At 52.0% G+C, this 18,263-nt stretch overlaps 6 protein-coding genes across 6 annotated transcripts; 3 read left to right on the forward strand and 3 right to left on the reverse strand.

The window, feature by feature from the left end:
- Nucleotides 1-97: 97 nt before the first annotated feature.
- Triagg1_6477 (uncharacterized protein) lies at nt 98-3,502 on the forward strand (the record flags this gene model as incomplete). Its single annotated transcript, XM_062901105.1, has 5 exons — nt 98-197; nt 248-290; nt 353-391; nt 463-3,102; nt 3,184-3,502. 5 exons carry the CDS (start codon nt 98-100, stop codon nt 3,500-3,502), a joined length of 3,141 nt encoding a protein of 1,046 aa, XP_062754414.1.
- Nucleotides 3,503-4,309: 807 nt separating this feature from the next.
- Nucleotides 4,310-5,138, reverse strand: Triagg1_6478 (uncharacterized protein; the record flags this gene model as incomplete). The annotated part of the gene is made up of 2 exons (XM_062901107.1): nt 4,310-4,753; nt 4,836-5,138. 2 exons carry the CDS (start codon nt 5,136-5,138, stop codon nt 4,310-4,312), a joined length of 747 nt encoding a protein of 248 aa, XP_062754415.1.
- Nucleotides 5,139-5,725: 587 nt separating this feature from the next.
- Nucleotides 5,726-7,136, forward strand: Triagg1_6479 (uncharacterized protein; the record flags this gene model as incomplete). The annotated part of the gene is made up of 3 exons (XM_062901108.1): nt 5,726-5,907; nt 5,960-6,042; nt 6,130-7,136. 3 exons carry the CDS (start codon nt 5,726-5,728, stop codon nt 7,134-7,136), a joined length of 1,272 nt encoding a protein of 423 aa, XP_062754416.1.
- Nucleotides 7,137-7,841: 705 nt separating this feature from the next.
- Nucleotides 7,842-12,713, reverse strand: Triagg1_6480 (uncharacterized protein; the record flags this gene model as incomplete). Its single annotated transcript, XM_062901109.1, has 1 exon — nt 7,842-12,713. One exon carries the CDS (start codon nt 12,711-12,713, stop codon nt 7,842-7,844), a length of 4,872 nt encoding a protein of 1,623 aa, XP_062754417.1.
- A 1,106-nt stretch (nt 12,714-13,819) lies between these two features.
- Nucleotides 13,820-14,908, forward strand: Triagg1_6481 (uncharacterized protein; the record flags this gene model as incomplete). The annotated part of the gene is made up of 3 exons (XM_062901110.1): nt 13,820-13,908; nt 13,995-14,725; nt 14,796-14,908. The coding sequence occupies 3 exons, from the start codon at nt 13,820-13,822 to the stop codon at nt 14,906-14,908; spliced, it is 933 nt and encodes a 310-aa protein (XP_062754418.1).
- Nucleotides 14,909-15,304: 396 nt separating this feature from the next.
- Nucleotides 15,305-17,931, reverse strand: Triagg1_6482 (uncharacterized protein; the record flags this gene model as incomplete). Its single annotated transcript, XM_062901111.1, has 7 exons — nt 15,305-16,543; nt 16,596-17,057; nt 17,114-17,344; nt 17,400-17,528; nt 17,585-17,652; nt 17,709-17,828; nt 17,901-17,931. The coding sequence occupies 7 exons, from the start codon at nt 17,929-17,931 to the stop codon at nt 15,305-15,307; spliced, it is 2,280 nt and encodes a 759-aa protein (XP_062754419.1).
- Nucleotides 17,932-18,263: the final 332 nt, after the last annotated feature.

An 18,263-nucleotide genomic window follows, 5' to 3' on the forward strand; every position in this document is an offset into this window, starting at 1 on the left:
GTGGACGACGCCCCTGGGAAGGCTATATTTTGTCTTGTCGCCTCCATCAATTTTATTGTCTTCCAGCACTTCGTCTGCGTTTGAACAGCGGTACACAATGCCTGATATCCGATCGTTCTTCGCGCCAAAGGGTGGTGCTGCCCCCAAACCTGCGGCCGCCAAACCAGAGCCACCGGCGGCCAAGGGCAAACGAGGAAGTGAGTGTTTCTCATCCAGGAGTCATCAATTGATACTGACTAGTATATAGAGGGCCGGAAAGTTGTTGAAGATAGCGATGATGAAGTTGTAGAGTACTGTCACCCCGTTACAAGCTATCACATGGTTCACGCTCCGTCTCTAACCGAACTTACAGAGAGAAGAAGCCTACGCCGAAACCGGCGGCAAAGAAAAGGTATTTACTGCGATGGTCCATTCTTGTTCTTCGCCTTGTCATTGTGATTTTCCCTTCTAACTCTAGATCAGAGAGACGGAGCCCAAAGGCGTAGCGATATCCGCCGACGACTACTTTGCTTCATCGAAAGATTCTAAACCAGTCAAGGCATCTCAAACACCCAAGAAGAGTAGCAGCAAAATCGTTATCGAGGCCGAAGTTCCCGTTAGATCCAGTCCTCGCAAGAAACCCATGGCAAAGCCGGCGGCCCCTGAGGATGAGGATGAGGATGCAGCTCCTCGATCGAAAAAGGCTAGGACTTCGTATAAAGCTCCTCCTGTTGACGATGATGACGACGTATATATGGATGACGGTGATGAGGATGGGGATGACATCTTTGCTGCTGACGCTAAGGGTCGTAATAAGCGCAAAACCGATGATTATGAGGAGGAAGAATCAGAAGACGAAGTTCTACCAAAATCCAAACGGCTTGCCTCACGAGGACGACCTGCTTCTGCCAAGAAGACTGAAGAGAAGCCAACTACCAAGGCTGCATCAGCTAGTAAGAAGCGAAAGTCACCAGAGCAGGAATCAGATGACGAAGAAGAAGAGCTACCGAGAAAGAAACCTACAGCTGCAAGCAAGCCACGAGCACCAAGGGCAAAGAAAGCAGACGAACCCGAGGACGAGGACATTCAGAACATTCTTGACAGCGTAGCCACTGTGAGAGCGCCAACACCACCACCAAAAGATCCCAATGCGAAATTCGACTGGAGGAAAGCTGCTTCAGGGGGAGGTAATGCCGCTGCTGCGCCTACCCTTCCGGCCGGCGAACTTCCAGAAGGCGAAGAGGAGTGTCTCAGCGGATTGACTTTTGTTTTCACTGGCGTGTTGCAAACCATTGGCCGCGATGAAGCTCAAGCACTAGTGAAGCGATATGGCGGCAAAGTTACTGGCCAACCCAGTAGCAAAACAAGTTTCGTCGTGCTTGGAGGAGATGCTGGGCCATCCAAACTAGCCAAAATCAAGGCAAACGGCATCAAGACAATCGATGAGAATGGCCTCTTTGATCTGATCCGCAAGCTTCCACCGTTTGGCGGCACCGGCAAGGGTGCTCAGAAGGCGCAAGAAAAGAAAAAAGCGGAAGAAGAAAAGGTAAAGAAGCAGGTTGCTGAAATGGAGGCAGAAGAGAAAGCCAAGAAGCTAGAAGCGGAGAAAGCGGCGAAGAAACTGGCTGCATCCCGGGGCCCGACAAGCAGTGCACCCGTTGAGCCTGCAAAGGCACCCGATATGCTTCTTACTTCTAAATACGCCCCGACACAGTTGAATCACATATGCGGCAATAAGGCGCAGGTGGAAAAGATCCAGAATTGGCTTCGAAACTGGCCAAAGTCCAAGAAGTACAATTTTCAGAAACGAGGCGCTGATGGCATGGGAGGCGAGCGAGCCATCATTATCTCTGGCCCCCCCGGCATTGGGAAAACTACAGCAGCACACCTGGCAGCTAAGCTTGAAGGTTACGATGTATTGGAGAGCAATGCTAGTGACACTCGTAGCAAGAAGCTTGTCGAGGCCGGTGTTAGCGATGTTATGAACAACACGTCCCTGCTGGGATTTTTCGCAGGAGATGGAAAATCTGTGGACACCACCAAGAAGAAGATTGTGCTCATCATGGACGAAGTTGATGGCATGTCGGCTGGTGATCGCGGCGGAGTTGGCGCCCTGGCCAAGTTCTGCCGGAAAACGGAGGTGCCTTTGATCCTGATCTGCAACGAGCGAAGACTGCCAAAGATGAAGCCTTTCGACCACGCCGCGTTTGATATAAGATTCAACCGTCCGACGGTCGACCAGGTCCGCTCTCGAATCATGACGATTTGCCATCGAGAAGGCCTGAAACTGCCTCCTCCAGTTGTTGATGCTCTCATTGAGGGTAGTAACAAAGATATTCGCCAAATCATCAACATGATTTCCACAGCAAAGCTCGACCAATCGTCCATGAGCTTTGACCAAACCAAGGCCATGTCAAAGGCATGGGAAAAGCATGTTGTCTTGAAACCTTGGGATATCTGCCAGAAGATGCTTGCCGGTGGCCTATTTGCTCCCGCCAGCAAAGCAACGCTCAATGACAAGATTGAACTTTACTTCAATGACCACGAGTTCAGTTTCCTCATGATACAGGAGAACTACCTCCGCACCAAGCCCATGGCCCTGAGCGGTTCGGGGTATAGCGGCAGAGAGGCTACTTTGAAAGCTCTTGAGCTCTTTGATCAAGCAGCAGAAAGCATTAGCGACGGCGACTTGGTGGACCGCATGATCCATGGACCGCAACAGCAATGGAGTCTGATGCCTACGCATGCTGTTTTTAGTACTGTGCGACCTGCCAGCTTCATTGCTGGCCAATTGATGGGATCCAACTTTACTTCTTGGCTTGGAAATCACAGCAAAACTGGAAAATTGGGCCGGTATATTCGGGAAGTTCACTCTCACATGCGACTCAAGTCATCTGGAGACCACAACGAAGTCCGACAAGAGTACCTGCCGCTCCTTTGGTCTCAAACGGTGGATCGACTGCAGAAGGAGGGGAATGAAGCGGTGGGAGAAGTTATTGAGTTGATGGACAGCTATTACCTCACTCGGGAAGACTTTGACGCTATCCAAGAGCTCGCAGTTGGTCCCATGAATGAGGAGAATGTCACTATCGAGTCCAAGACAAAGGCTGCTTTCACCCGAACGTAAGTAATTTGCATTGCACCAACTTTACCCCTTCTCCTTTTCCTAACGCTTTTCATTTTTACGATGCTAATTCGATATAGATACAATGCCATGACTCATCCATTGCCGTTCATCAAGGCCACCAATGTTTTTGCGCCAAAGAGGCAGACTAAAGACGCGCCAGACTTGGAAGAAGCCATCGAAGAGGAAGACGACGCCGAGCTGCTGGAGGCACCGGATGCTGACGAAGATGACGAAGTTGACCTCAAGAAAGACAAATATATCAAACAGCCCAAGGTTAAGAAGCCATCAAAGAAGACGGCAAAGGTCGACACTGGAGATGACGACACTACAGACTCAAAGCCAAAGGGCCGCGCCAAGGCCAGGGCATCCGGAGCCAGAGGAAAAGCAAAGAAATAACTTTTTTGCTTGGGATGAACGGACCGCATGTCACCTTTCAATGTATAATTTATTATGACGAACACGATTGGAGCCGCCTTCCAGGCTGCTGTATAATGTTGACTGGCTGCTGTCAAATGTAAAAAGAAAGAAAACAAGAGTTGGCGTGGTACGACTTGCTTTTTTATGTCATTGCAGCATCGCATTTTACGAATATTAATGTTAGAGATGGATGGCTGATGGATTTCTTCATGGCAGAGTGGTAGTGCTAGATACAATTATTGCAAGTCATGTCATAGAGACTGCTTGTTATGAGCATCAGGTTGTTCAAGTGTGTATCGTTCCGCTTGAAGCGGTTGATTAAAGGGCGGCTCATCTGATTGCCGCTCAGAGGACGCAAAGTCGCATGTACATGTATGGATATCCGCTCATACAAAAGATTCTTTCTTCTTTCTTCTCTCTCCTTTTTTTTTTTCATCTTCACATTCATGTGTCCAACTGTAATGCGTTACCGTTTTCCCCTTTTTCATCGCCCTTGGTCAGGTTTCCCGAACCACTATGCAGATATTATAAATGATGTTTTTCTTTTCAAAGCCGTCATCGTGAGAGGAGCATTATACACTTTTTGACCTAACGCCAAGCCAACGCAAAATCCGGTAGTAGTACATGTAAGAGGTGTTGTTGTATGACTGTTTCGAATCATGACACACTTCTTGAGGTATAGTTTTTTCTTCTTCTTCTAGTTCATGTCTTCTTTGTTTCTTCGAAGCGGTCAAGGATGTAAGAAGAGGGAAGAAGGAGAAGGAGTTGAGGGTTTTCTTCCTTCCTTTAAGCGTTCTTGACGACGCCGACCTTGGCGGCACGCAGAACACGGCCGTTGAGCTTGAAGCCCTTCTGCTGGACAAAGAAGACGGTGTTGTCCTCCTTTCCAGGCTGAGGGGCCATGAAAGTAGCCTCGTGCTCGTTAGGATTGAACTTGTCGCCATCCGGCTCCAGGCGCTCCAGGCCGTGCTTGGCAAGCGTCTGGATGAGGATGCCCTCGGTCATCTTGAGACCCTCGTAGAGGTTAGCGAGCTCCTGGAGGTCCTCGCTCTTCTCCTCAGCCTTGAGCTTGTCTGCAGGGACGGTGGAGAGGGCGCGGTCAAGGTTGTCGACGCTGTCGACGAGGTCCTTGGCGAACTTTTGGATGGCAAAGTCACGGGCGGATTTGACCTCACGTGCGGTGCGATCTTGGAGGTTGCGGAAGTCGGCGACGGTGCGGAGGCATTTATCCTACGATGAGAGTTAGTAACAATGAATTAGAAGATTTTTCAACCTTTGTTGGTCAGAGAGCGTAGAGAAAGCGAGTACAAACCTTCCAGTCGCGAGCCTCTTTGTCCTTGGCCTCGAGGTCCTTCTTCAGCTGAGCAACCTCGTCAGTCTCGCCATTCTTCTTCTCTCCCTCCTTGGCGTCGGCCTTTTCCTCAGCAGCCGGAGCCTCCTTGGTCTCTGAAGTCTCCTTGGTCTCGCTGTACCATCGGCTGGCAACAGGCTGGAACGCTCTTATTGAGATGGCGGGAGCAGCAGTCTGGATTTGAGGCCGCAGAATTGCGCGGCTGGCAGCGATGGGTGTTGAGCGCAGAGCTCTGGAAGAAGAGGCGAGAGCTTGTCGAAGCATGATGAGTGATTTGTGGGGGTAAACGAAGCTGGTGAAGATTTGTAAAGACGGTCAATTGAGCGGCTCTGGTGGTGAAGAAGCTCGGTTATGTCTGCTATGAGACTGGACTTGTATGAGGGGAGGCCATAAAAATTCCATGACTTGGCCCGCCTCCGGCCTGCGCCGGTTCAGCCCACCAGCCGGGCGGATCATTGACGGCCCGGGAATGTGTTCTGTGCTCCGTACTTGTGCCGGCAGCAGCAGTGCAAAAGGTGGGAGGTTAGGTGCTGTTAGGTACACGCTACTTGGCGGGGCAGGCTACAGGTGACGATTACTAAGTAGACTGTACTTTGGAGGCTGGGCTACGTCGCGCTGTGGCTACCTGGAGGGACAAGCGAAGCTCAGATCGAGATTGTGCATCGGCATCAACTTGAGCTTCATTCAACACCAGCATTTGACCATTCAAGCCGAAGCCGGACATCCTCGGCCCTGCAATAGACGGGACAATACATCGGATTAACGATTCTGCCGCTGTCACCACCGTTCCCTCGCCGAAACACCTCGCTTAAAAGCTCCCCGACTTCGATTCAACCTCCTCCCCTCCCACCATGGCTGCCGGCGACTCCAGCCGGGTCAAGGAAGCCCAAGACTTCGTCAAGACGGACCCGAGAAAGGCAGAGGCTGCTTTCAAAGACATCATATCCAAGGCCCCTGCGGCAACCTCAGACGCCGCCACGCGCGAATATGAAGCTGCTTTGATAAGCTTGGGAGAACTCTACCGGGATGAGAAGTCAGTTGTGGTGGCCGCGGCATTGCATTTGCTGAGCTAACCTCTCCAACAGGAAGACTCAGGAACTCGTCACTCTGGTGCAGGAAAGCCGGACGGTATTCTCATCCTTCGCCAAGGCCAAGTCCTCGAAGCTGGGTATGTCTCGTCTTTTGATGATCCGACTCAAAGCTTAACCTTTGAGCTATATGAACGCTGACTGATTGATGCCTTGACAATATACAGTCCGCCAGCTTCTGGACCTTTTCAAAGATATCCCCAACAGCGTCGACGTCGAAGTTGCCGTTACAAAAGATTGCATAGAATGGGCCACCTCCGAGCGCCGTGCCTTCCAGCGCCAGGATCTCCAAGTCCGCCTGGTCACCCTCTACATGTCCAAGCAGACCTACTACGACGCCCTCACCCTCATCAACGGCCTTCTCCGTGAGCTCAAGCGCCTCGACGACAAGCTCCGCCTCGTCGAGGTCCAGCTCCTCGAATCCCGAGTCTACCATGCCCTGGGCAACATTCCCAAGGCTCGTGCTGCTTTGACGAGCGCGAGGACGAGCGCTGCCAGCGTTTACACCCCTCCGCTGTTGCAGGCTAACCTCGATATGCAGAGCGGAATGCTCCACGCTGAAGATAAGGACTTCAACACGGCGTTCTCGTACTTCATCGAGGCATTGGACGGATATCACACCCAGGAAGAGGCTCCCAAGGCCCAGGCTGCGCTGCAGTACATGCTCCTCTGCAAGATCATGCTGAATCTGGTGGATGACGTCAACCAGCTCATGGCATCCAAACAGGCTGTCAAATACGCTGGAAAGAACCTCGAGGCCATGAAGGCCATTGCCCGTGCCCACGCAAACCGATCTTTGGAAGAGTACGAACGAGCCCTGTCTGCTTACCGATACGAGCTTGGCAGCGACACCTTCATCCGCAACCACCTTCGCCGCCTGTATGATGCCCTGCTGGAGCAGAATCTCATCAAGGTCATTGAGCCCTTCTCACGAGTCGAGATTGACCACATCGCCAAGATGGTGGGTCTCGATACCCAGCAGGTGGAGAGGAAGTTGTCGCAGATGATTCTCGACAAGGTCATCATTGGTGTCTTGGACCAGGGTGCTGGCTGCCTTATTATTTACGATGAGACACAGCGGGATGAGTCGTATGACTCTGCTCTAGCGACTATTGAGAAGCTGAGCAACGTTGTGGATGTGCTGTACACAAACCAGGCCTCCATGCTTGAGTAGACGAAAAATACAATGGGCATGGGAGATGGGAGTGATGGCTAGAGAGGATGGATCTTGTATTGTAATGTGTTAGTCACGGTAGATGAGGCGTTCATTCATCCAAAAGACTCGCCGTCCCTACTGAAACACTTCATCCTACTATCGTTTATGTGATGCAAGAAAGGTACAGTTGTGTAACTCAAGATATGACTGTTCTCATTCCATCATGGCATAATTCGTTCTCTCCATGGAGACAAAGGGGTAATAGAATAGCCAACCGTACCGTATTCCACAGATTCGTTCATACAAGAAGCTATGGTAGTTCATCCAAGTATGAACAAAAAAAGTTAAACCATGTTTCCCCCTTAAACCAAACCGAACCGAACAATCCAACCGCTCAAAGTGGTATCTTTTTTCCTAAATACAGTTGTAATAAAAAGCAAACCCCGAACCGAAAAGCCAAAAGCCTAGCCAGAGCCAAAAGTAAATCAAACCAGTTCCCCTTTTCCAACGCCAACTCATGCATACGTCGTTGTGTTTTGTGTGCTTCAGGTACCTTTCCTTGACTCTCCCCAACGCCGATGAAATGTGTAAAAAAAAATCTACAAAATCAATGTGTTCCGTTTCCGCCAGTCATGAATCCAAAAAAATACAACTGTACCGGCAGAGCAAGTTTCAGGTTAATATGATAAACAAGAGTAGACCCTTTTTTGGTCTTCATCTCAATCAATGAAAGATAACTCCGGGAGATGAGCCCACGGAGTTTCGACGCCGCTGTGCTTCTCCGAGAATGAGCGCAAAAAGTCTCTTGGCGAGCTCGCCTTCATCCCAACCACCTATCTGGGATTTGAAAGCGTCGACGCACTCGAGATGCCACTTCTGCAGCACTAAAGACTCGCCCATGCTAGTGACGACTTTTCCAAGGTACCGTCGGGAGACAGGCTCGTACTCTTCGCTAAAGGGGCGCTGTCGCCGCATTTGCAAGAGTGTATCGAGGAAAATCCAGTGTCCACGGGTCCAGACCGTCTCGGAGGGGGGCTCCCGTCCTCCTCGCTTCTTTGTTGATCGTTTCTTTGTCACGCCTGCGGGTTTAACGATCTTTGGGGCGAGTCTCTGTGGGGGATGTTGCTGCTGCCTGCCCATGCTTCCTTTGCCTGCCCGCGGCTCTGCATGGGTCGGTACGGCGGCGGTGGCGCGAATATCCTCCTGGGATACGTTTGCATTAGCTCGGCTGCGTTTTTCGCGAACTTGAGCTTGATCTTGAGGCGACAGTACGCTGCTTGTAAACTCAACCACTCGTCCAGGAGTATGGGGTTTCAGAGGAGAACGAAGACTTGATTTCTTTGGCGAGGCGTGCTTTGACGGCAGTGGCCTCAATGCGGATGGGCTGGTGGGCGAACTTCCGCTCGCATTTGAGGTTTCGAGCTGCCACCTTTGAATGTCGTCATGTGTCAACTGCATCCTTGGGGGGGTTGCAGCTGCGAGAGAGGACGAAGGCTGGAAGAAGGATTCGCTAGATTGCCGCGGCCGCGGCGTAAAGTTTTGCTTCTGAGCAATGACGGGAAGAGAAGGTTCCTCAGGAGGAGTGCCAGGAGATGCGGATTGCTGAGCCACTTGCTCATCAGCCAGAGGAACAGGCCGAACAGTTGAAGATATAGGATCCTTGCGACGAACAGTTCGCGGACCAATTCCATTCTGAGGAGGTCTTGAAAAGATTGATGTCGCGGGCACTGTTGGAGGCTCTTGTCGGGGTTTAGCAGGCTCCGCTTGCTGAACAGTTGCCTCAGCACGGTTTTTGGATTTGGGTGACATGAATTTTTCAACCAACAAGCCGGGGATAGCAGCTGGTGAGGAGAAAAAAGATGATAGGTCAAACCGCTTGGATTTTGACGCAGTTGCGGGCTCCTGTTCTTGCTGATTCCGTGATATCACAGAGTGCTCCTCACCTTCAAATTTCTCCTCAGCGCGCCGGCTAAGCGACTGTTTCATGCGAGATGACTTTGACAGATTATTTGGAGCAGCAACGGCTGCAGCAGGTGCTCGGTTTGCGTCTCTCCATGAACTTGAATGACTCGGTGCCGTGCCGTGCTCTTGTGCCAGTGGCATTAGCGGCTGCTGCTGGGGTTCTTGGTGAGGTGGTACTTCTCGCCGTGCTTCGTATTCCCAGATATCAATATCATCGTCTTCGTCTTCGTCCTCTTCTTCTTCTTCTTCATCCTCTTCGGGTTCCGGTTCCTGCATTTGTTCTTCATAATCCTGCTCCGGTTCCAGTTCCGGTTCCAGTTCCTCTGGCTCATCCAGCTGCTCTGGTTCTTCAAACTCCTCCTGCTCCTCTTCTTCCTCCTCCTCCTCCTCTGCTTCCACCTCTTGCTCTTGCTCTTGCTCTTCCACTTCCTCGTCCTCTTCATCCTCTTCAGCCCCCTCTTCTTCCGCTCGCTCCTCCTCTTCATCTTCATCTTCTCCAGCGCCATCAACTTGAACAAAAGGAATAGCATGCCTAATACTCGAGAAGCGCGATGATTGCAGGAACGAGTTAACACCCCTTACAAGAGGACTTATAGGACCCTCCCTTTCGAACCAGTTCGTGGCACTGCCACTCGGTGGCGTATTGCCCAGAGAGCTTGCGACGGATTCTCTTGATGATGGTCGCTTCCTATGTAGCAGTTCCTTTGCCCCAATATCAAGTGGCCGGCGTACACCGCTAATGCTCACACTGAAAGCCTCGGTATTGGCAGTGACTCTGGGACTTACAGGTGCCCTGTTAATGGTCGATTGGTCACGACCAAAAGGGAACATCTGTGGCGGGCTTCTGCTTGAGAGCTGATATCTGTCATCTTTGGCGCCTTGCGATGACTCTTTGCTTGCGGAGCTCCTGAATGGGCTTCCCAGATGTTTCTCTCGGTCTCCCGGTGATGGGGGATCTGAAGTGACGTTTTGTAAAACACGGCCAGCTCGCATTATTGAAGAAAGGACAGGTCGGATTGCCGGATACTGCACGGGTTCTGGAGGTACGGTTTGAGGGTCCTGGAGTGGCGATGACATCTGATGGAGTGGTGTGGCTTTCACCGGCTGCGCTTCGTACTCAGGTGTCGGCTCCAACTGCTCGGGTTGCTCTAGAGGATCGGAGCGCATTTCTTCGTCAGCATAATAATCTTTGTGTGCAAGCTGACGGCGTGCGAACAGGTTTGCTCCCAAGCGATGTGAAGCGTAGAGAGGCTCTTCGTGCTCCTCTTGTTCATCATGCACGTGCTCATCATGTTCGTGCCCATTGTCCTCGTCTTCATCATGCTCGTGTTCATGCCTACGCTCGTGCTCGTGCTCGTGCGTCTTGTACTCCTCGATTTGTCCATGCTCATCGTGCTCTCCCTCTTCTTCCTGCGGCTCTTCGTCTTCTTCCATGTCTTCTTCCAGTTGTTCCACTTCTTCCTCTTCCTCATCTTGCAGCCCATGCTCTTCAAACTCTTCCACTTCTGCCTCCTCCTCATTGTTCCCCATTTCTTCATGGTGTTCTTCGCGGTCTGTTAGCTGCTCTTCTTCTCCTTCCTCCTCCAACTCCAGGTCCAGTTCCAGTTCCAAATCTTCTTCATGTTCTTCGTGTTCTTGAAACTCCTCTTGTTCCGCATGTTCAGATTCCTCTTGTTCTGCGTGTTCCTCATATTCCTCTTGCCCTTCGCGCTCTTCGAATTCTTCATGCCCTTTGATGTCCTCGTGTGCCTCGTCCTCACTCTCTTCGACGACATCTCGTACGGGAGAACTTATTATGTCGGGCGATGGCGGCGTTGGTAGCCTAATCGTACTTGGCCCAGCCGTCCGCTGGATTTGCGCAGTTAATAGCCCCTCGTCTGCTACTTCCTCCGCATCTTCCTCGCCATGTTCTTCAACGTCGTCTTCCGCGGGTTCTTCGGTATGCTGGGCTGGTTCCTCCTCGGCTGGTTCCTCTTCCTCTCCATGCAATCCGTACTCCATCAAATCAACTTCTCTTTCGGTTCGAGTGGCGGCAAAATTGATGGGCTTAGGGGTAGCAGAATCAAGGAAATTCTGAGGAATCTCGGAGAAGGAGTCTTCGTAAACTTTGGACTGGCTCTCTCGGGAATGTGCGGATGTTGGTCGTTTACCAATCTTAGTGGGCGTCGGCTCCTCCTCCCGTTGGTCGAACTTGAACAGTCTCCCTGACCTCTTTGCAGCTGACCTTAACAGCGTCGTCTGATGTCTTGTTGGTGATGATCCTATCTTCTTAGGTTTGCGGGACCACCACGGACTGTCACTCAGACGCGCATTTCTGGCGGATTCCCGTATGATCGGAATGAATTCCACCTCTTTTTCTGGCGAATCTTCGAGCTCGGGAACTTCTGGGATCTCGATTGCCTCTGTGATGTCTACCGGATCGCTGGTTTGAGCGACTTCCTGTCTTAGCGAGGCCAGAGTATTGTTGATTATGATATGTGTGTCTTCGCCAAGTTCGTCATCATCATGGGCAGTGCTGTTGCCAATGTAACTGTTCTGCAAAGAAGGAATGGAGTCCATGAAGATCATACTAAAATCTTCACCCTGGGCAATCGTGTCGTTGGTCTGAGAGCTAAAGTCATGGTGCTCATCCACGGTGGAATGGTCGCTTGCCTCTGGAGCACGTTCAGTGTCTCTACTACCAGCAGCTCCTAGCGGCCTATTTTTGGAAGGTAATGATATTGTTGAAGGCTGTGCTGAGGCTTTGGGTGTCGGCTCATCGTCATCGTCCATTGATTCTGTATCTGCATTGGATGCAGCATCGGCACCTGGAACACTGCCATTGATACGTCGCCTCGAGGGAGGCTGGGTTTCACTTGGCCGGCGAATATCTTGCAAACTTCTTTCAAGTGCTGCTTCTTCCGTTATTCCGACCAACTCATCGGGGGCCATCGCCCGTCGTCTTCTCCCTCGCTTCGCGGTTCCTAGCTCGCTGGACGGTTGGACGGCCTTGTTCTTGGGCGGACGCCCTCGCTTTGCGGTTGCAGGCGTGGCCTGAACATTCTCTTTCTCATCAAAATGTAGCTCCTCAGTGTTTCCCCCCGTGAATCGCTCATCACGTATGCGACGTGGATTTCTGCTGATTGGTGATCCCGCCCTCCTCTTGACTCCCGCCGTAGGAAGAGGTGTTCCATTGGAAGGTCGAGCGCGGCTTCGTCTCCTACTAGGAGTTACCGCCGCTGTGAGCTCGTCTTCGGCAGACTCCCTCAGCGGAACCGTGGTCGTGATTGTGTCATCCGCCCTGCGCCGCACTGTGGGCGACTGAACCGGCGACTTGAAGAGCTTCCTCCTCGTGCCGCTGGATGCAGAGGCCATGTCGTCGTCGCCCTCCGTCTCGCCGGGTTCCAGTAACCGCCGCGGCGACAATAGATTCTGTTTCCTGGGCGAGGCTAGCGAGATTCTCCGTTGCGGGCTGCGTGAGACGCGACGCGACGTGGACTGAGGCGCAAAGCTAGGATACGATATACTAGTGGGTTCGTTGAGCGGGTCAGGCGAGGACATAATATCAACACTAGGCGTGTTGGGGTCCGCGATGCTGTGCCAGCGGAGGTTGTACGAAGCGGGTTGGGATCCGGCCTTCCTGCGCCGGGGCATCTGCAGCAAAGCAATCTGAATGTTTCATTCCAGATCCGTTGTCGCAGAAGACATGGGCACGAAGCGTTGGACCAGCCACCGCGTGAAGAGGCTTGGGGAAGCGTTGGAGGTATTCGTCACCGACGGAGACGAGGAAAGCTACATCAGTCTGCTGGCTTTTTCGGATACCGCCCGCAGAGGTTTAGCCGATCCACCTTGGGCGTTTAGTTTTTACAGAGTTTAATGACATAAACTTTCTTATTGTCGCAGTATCGTTACTCCGGCGCCGCTGCATTTCACCTGTTACTGCTTGATGGACTTGATATGCACATGTACACATGCAATTGAAGTGACTTTCACGTTCCGGGAGGGTGCTTAGTGACATGCTCTTCATTTCCCCAGACTCGACAGGGCTCATTCCCGGACGCCATTGAAGCAACACACACACACACACACACACACACACACACACACACACACACACACACACACCAAAGTCTCTTGCTCGCACTAACTAACAGCATCCAGGCAATTTAAAACACCCGCGTGCCACTTAGTCATTGCCGCCATCCCCGATCCAGCTCCTACCTCGGCACCCGCAATTCTCCAATCACAATACTACCTCCTACTACAATCCACTGATCGATCTTCTCGTTACTGTACCAGAAATCCTTGCGCCTCCAAGCCGCCCAAACCGCCCAAGCCGCTCCCCCAAACACCCCGCCAAAGTCACATGCCATGCCCCCAAGCTTCAGCGCACTAGCGCCCTGCCACGGGGGAGGCATGACTTCATTCCAGCGCTCTCTTGCCGCGCTAAAGCGGAACAATGCGGTTACAGACCCAGTCCGCCGGCTTCAAACCTGCAACAGGGACCTCGGCTTGCGTCTGTCAGGGGCCCCATCGACGACGGTTACACGCCTGGAAGAACCCTTTGCTTCTCTCGCCGATATAGCATCGAGCTTCCGCACAATCGCATGCGATCCGGGAACCCGCCGTTTTACTCTTGCATCATCTTATCGTCGGGCACCAATTCGATAGCAAAAGTCACTGGTCGCAAAGAGGCGTCGCAGTAACTTCACCAACAAGCTGACCAAGCCGCCGATTCAATTCCTCGATAATCCAGCACGATGGCTTCCAAGTCTCCGATTCCCCAGAATGACAATGTCGCACATGCCCTGGCCGGGGCTGGCGGTGGCATTTTGTCCATGATTTTGACGTAGGATGCCTCCATCTCGCTACAGAATCGCCATGTCACGTCACGAGAGCGATTCCCTTTGACTAACCTGGATACTCTCATAATAGCTACCCTCTCATCACCCTCTCCACCAGAGCCCAAGTCGAATCCAAAAAGGCCGAGAGCAAGTTCGTCGAAGCCATCCAGAAAATCATCGCGCGCGAGGGCGTCTCGGGCCTCTACTCGGGCATCAACTCGGCGCTGTTTGGCATCAGCGTCACCAACTTCATCTACTACTACTGGTACGAATGGACCAGGGCCTTCTTCGAAAAGGCCGCCACCCGCTCCGGCCGCGCCAGCAAGAAGCTCACCACCATCGAGTCCATGATCGCCGGCGCCATTGCCGGCTCCGCGACCGTCATCATCACCAACCCCATCTGGGTCGTCAACACGCGCATCACAACGCGCCGACAGGACCCGGATCTCGAGGCCGGCGCCGGCGCCAAGGCGGTCAAGCCTCCCACCACTCTGGGGACCCTCATGGCCCTCTTGAAGAACGAGGGACCCAAGGCCTTGTTCGCCGGCGTCATCCCAGCCCTGGTGCTGGTCATCAACCCCATTCTCCAATACACGCTCTTTGAGCAGATGAAGAATACCGTGGAGAAGAAGAGAAAGATCACTCCCACCATGGCGTTTGTGCTGGGGGCCTTGGGCAAGCTTTTCGCCACTTCGGTGACATATCCTTACATCACTGTTAAGAGCCAGATGCACGTCGCTGCCCATAGCGAGAAGAAGGAGAACATGTCTCAGGCTTTGAGCCGTGTCGTCAAGGACGAAGGTTATTCTGGCCTGTACAAGGGTGAGTCAATTACAACTGCAAAAAGAGCATGTCAAGGAACCATGAGAGACTAACAAAAAGTAAATTACAGGTATTGGCCCCAAGGTTACTCAGAGCGTCCTAACGGCGGCCTTCCTCTTCGCCTTCAAGGATGTTCTCTACGAGCAGATGGTGAGGCTCAGGATGGGCCGCAAGAAGGCGTAAAGCCGCCCCTACCACAACCGGCGGTTGCTTGCTACCATGAAAAAAAAAACATGCACTCTCTTCCAACAACTTATATCACTGGATCAGACGCCATGTTGGGGGCCCAGTAGATAGGGGATGTAATTTTCTTGGGCTGTACCATAAGTGTACCATCACCACAAGTAAGGTGACTGTTATGAAAGGGTGGTTAATATCCCTGGGGGTATAGAATGGGTTTCCGGAATGACTTGGAACGAATTTTAAGTTGATGGATGTATGTCACGAATGGATACCTTGGACCTTTTCTTTTCTTTCTCTTTTCTTAATCTCCTTTACAAACGCTCGGGGGGCGTGGAAATAAAAGATGCGATTTCAATAATTCATTTTCCTTTATTACATATTTACATGAGCCTACTATCATGCTAATGGCATTATCTTGGGGACAATCCATGATTCATGATATGCCTTTTGCGGAGTGGGAATCTCGACCTTGATCTTCAAATTGTCCAGATCCTTTGACTTTTCCACCGCCTTTGCCACCGCTGAAATGGCAATCTTCGTAGCAATACACGACTTGAGTCCATTCTTGGTGGCCGCGGCCCATCGCTGGTGAGAGCCGACTGAGAAGGATTCCTCGGCAGTCATCTTGCTCAGAGCCTCAAAGCCTCTCTTGGCGCCTTCCACTGCTCTCTCTGCATACTCAAAGAGCTCATCAATCTCCGTGTCGGGTTGCAGCGTTCCGGCCGTAAACTCTTCAAAGGTGGGCAGGACGGGAAGACCAACTGGTGCAAACGGTCTCATCCGGATCTCGTATCGGAATTCGTCGGTACCATACGGCCTTGGCGGTGCCTTGATGAGCTTGAGGCGATTCAAGACGGTGTACAGACAAGACAGCGAGTCGGATAGCTCCCAGGTGACGGCGGCGTCTAGCAATGATAGGCGGGTATACATGAGCGATCGTTGCAGCTGTGTGCCGATGGTGGGATCCGGGTTTCCCGGCTGGCCATGCGTCTCTTCAACCCTCTTGATGACAAAAGATTTGATTCGTTCAGTGTGGTGAAGGCGAGACTTGGAGATGTAGTTGAGATACCAGTACATGCCGGCGAGTTCGTCAGCCTGGTAAATCTCCAGCTCAAACCCCAGCTGGATAATCTGCTCCATCTGCCGTAGCTTGTACAGATATGTCCATGATGACAGGGGCAGCGAGTAAGACTCCACGCCGCCGCTGCCCATGGATGACCAGTGCATGGTCGGCTGCTCCTTTACCTTGACCTGGAGGATCTGGTCGATTTCTTCTGCGTCCACCTGCAGACTCTCCCAGTCGCGAAGGAGGTGACAGAGGGTCCTCCTCACGCGGCACCGATTCTGACAGGTCGTGCGTAGGATATCCAGAAACGGCTGGGCTGCTCTTGTTCTGAAAAGCTCCATCTGCTGCGCCATGGCGTATCGTGGATCCTGAACAGCTTCGACTTCATCGTTTAGTCTATCAAGATACTGGTGCGCCGGCATCGTAAGAATGGCAAAGTCGTCGTCAAGAAGTTGGCGGATGCTCATGGACCCTAAAACTTCCATGGCGTCGAATAGGAATGTCTGTAATAGCGTTCGTACATATACTATAGGCTGCGGCTTCTTCGCTTGAAAGGTAGATACAAACGTCTGTTTTCCGTTGTCAACATACATGGCCATCCGCTGGATCTGAGTCACTTACGAGTAAGCACTGCGAATCAGTATAGTGTAGAACATCAATAAGCTCCAGGCCGTCTTCGAACAGACTCTTCAGGTGGCCGAAAGCGACGTCGAACTCCAGCTGAACAATGGGCCGTGGAGGCATAGTGCTGGCCAGCTTCCGCTGCAACTTGGCGCTGAAAGCGTCATCCACCGGCGAAGCGAGAGAGTGGGATTTCTTCAAGGCCGGTAAGATGACGAGACCCTCCTTCCAGGGCTTCTTGGCCATATCAGGCTCCTTCATATGTTTGGGGCATTCTACGGCATCCAGGAATATGTGCCTCAGCTCCAACCGAAGCAGCAGGGCGTCGATGAGATCATCAGAGATGGAGCCTCGTTGTGACTTGAGAGCTGCCATGGCCTCGATTATGACGTCCCGGATCGCACTTGTTGGAAGGCTTGCCAAAAGCGTGCGGTTATATGTGTTTGTGACGAAATCTTCTTCCTATACTTTGTGTTGAGTGATCAAATCACAGATGTAGCCCGAGCATGGATACTCACCTCATAATAGTGCTCCGATTTGATTCTCTCATTGACATAACCGCAGCTTTTGAGCATGCCCAGACAATACGCCCGTAGGACCTGGAGCATGGGTTGTTCGTTTGGGTCATGACCGCCGTTGCGAATAAATGAAGCCTCTTGGATGCTTCGGGGGTCCGGCGTTGAGAGAGCCTCAACGTAGAAGCTTGTGAAGAGGGTTTGAGAGAGGGGGTATCCCAGATGCCATGACATCTAATCAACTATGAGCCCTTGGAATATAACATGGTGCAATCTTTTCCACACTGACCTCGTGGCATAAAAGCTGATCTATGATGCCGAGCACCTCCTCAGGCAGTAATGGTTTGGAGACGTCGTAAAGATGTTCCACTTCAGCATCCGTGGTAGAGCACCCGCTGTCCATCTTGGGATCCATGATCTGTCGCCATGTAAGAAGATGGAAGCCTCGTACAAGGCAGTCTGCAGAACACGCACCTCCAAAGCCGCGACGGAGTCGAACAGCGTAAAGAAGCCATCCTTGACGATGGCCCCGGGCTCAAGGGCTGTTGTTCGGCATCAGCTTACGTGCACTGCACAAGAGCGCAATCAGATTACTCACTCTTGACAGCATCTGAAAATTTTGCTGTGATGTCCACGACGGCTATGCCATCGCTCCTGATGCTCGGCGGCAGCATATCTTGAGGAGCAGAGCCCTGGCCCAGCGATAATCTCGCGATTTCTGCGCGGCCTCCAGATTAGAAATTTGCTGGGGATGAGGGGAGATTGTGATGGCTTGAGCATCTTTTCGCACCGTCTGGCACCCCAACGCCAAAGTCAGCCATGGTTGTAGATGGTTCACGCTCAGGGGGATATTAGCTTGGCATTGTTGCGCGGATTATCTCCTTGTTTTAACGAGAAAAGAAAAAGAAAATGTTGAGTTCGATGTTCCCTTGCGGTGGCTTGAAATGGGGTGTGAATTTTGGTGACTACTGGAGACAGGCACTGTTTCGCGGGCCGAGACACAGACCTAAGACGGACGAAAGACAGCGCCAGATGCTGAGCAACACCCCTCCAGTACTTTACAGGCCTAATTTTCGATAGGCAATCAAGCAGTGAGTTTACATGGTAAAGGGCATAAATTCCATTTCCTTTTAGGAGATTTACCCGGATTGCG

The sequence above is a fragment of the Trichoderma aggressivum genome (assembly GCF_033847375.1).
Source record: "Trichoderma aggressivum f. europaeum strain CBS 100526 chromosome Unknown scaffold_026, whole genome shotgun sequence".
Classification (NCBI taxonomy): domain Eukaryota; kingdom Fungi; phylum Ascomycota; class Sordariomycetes; order Hypocreales; family Hypocreaceae; genus Trichoderma; species Trichoderma aggressivum.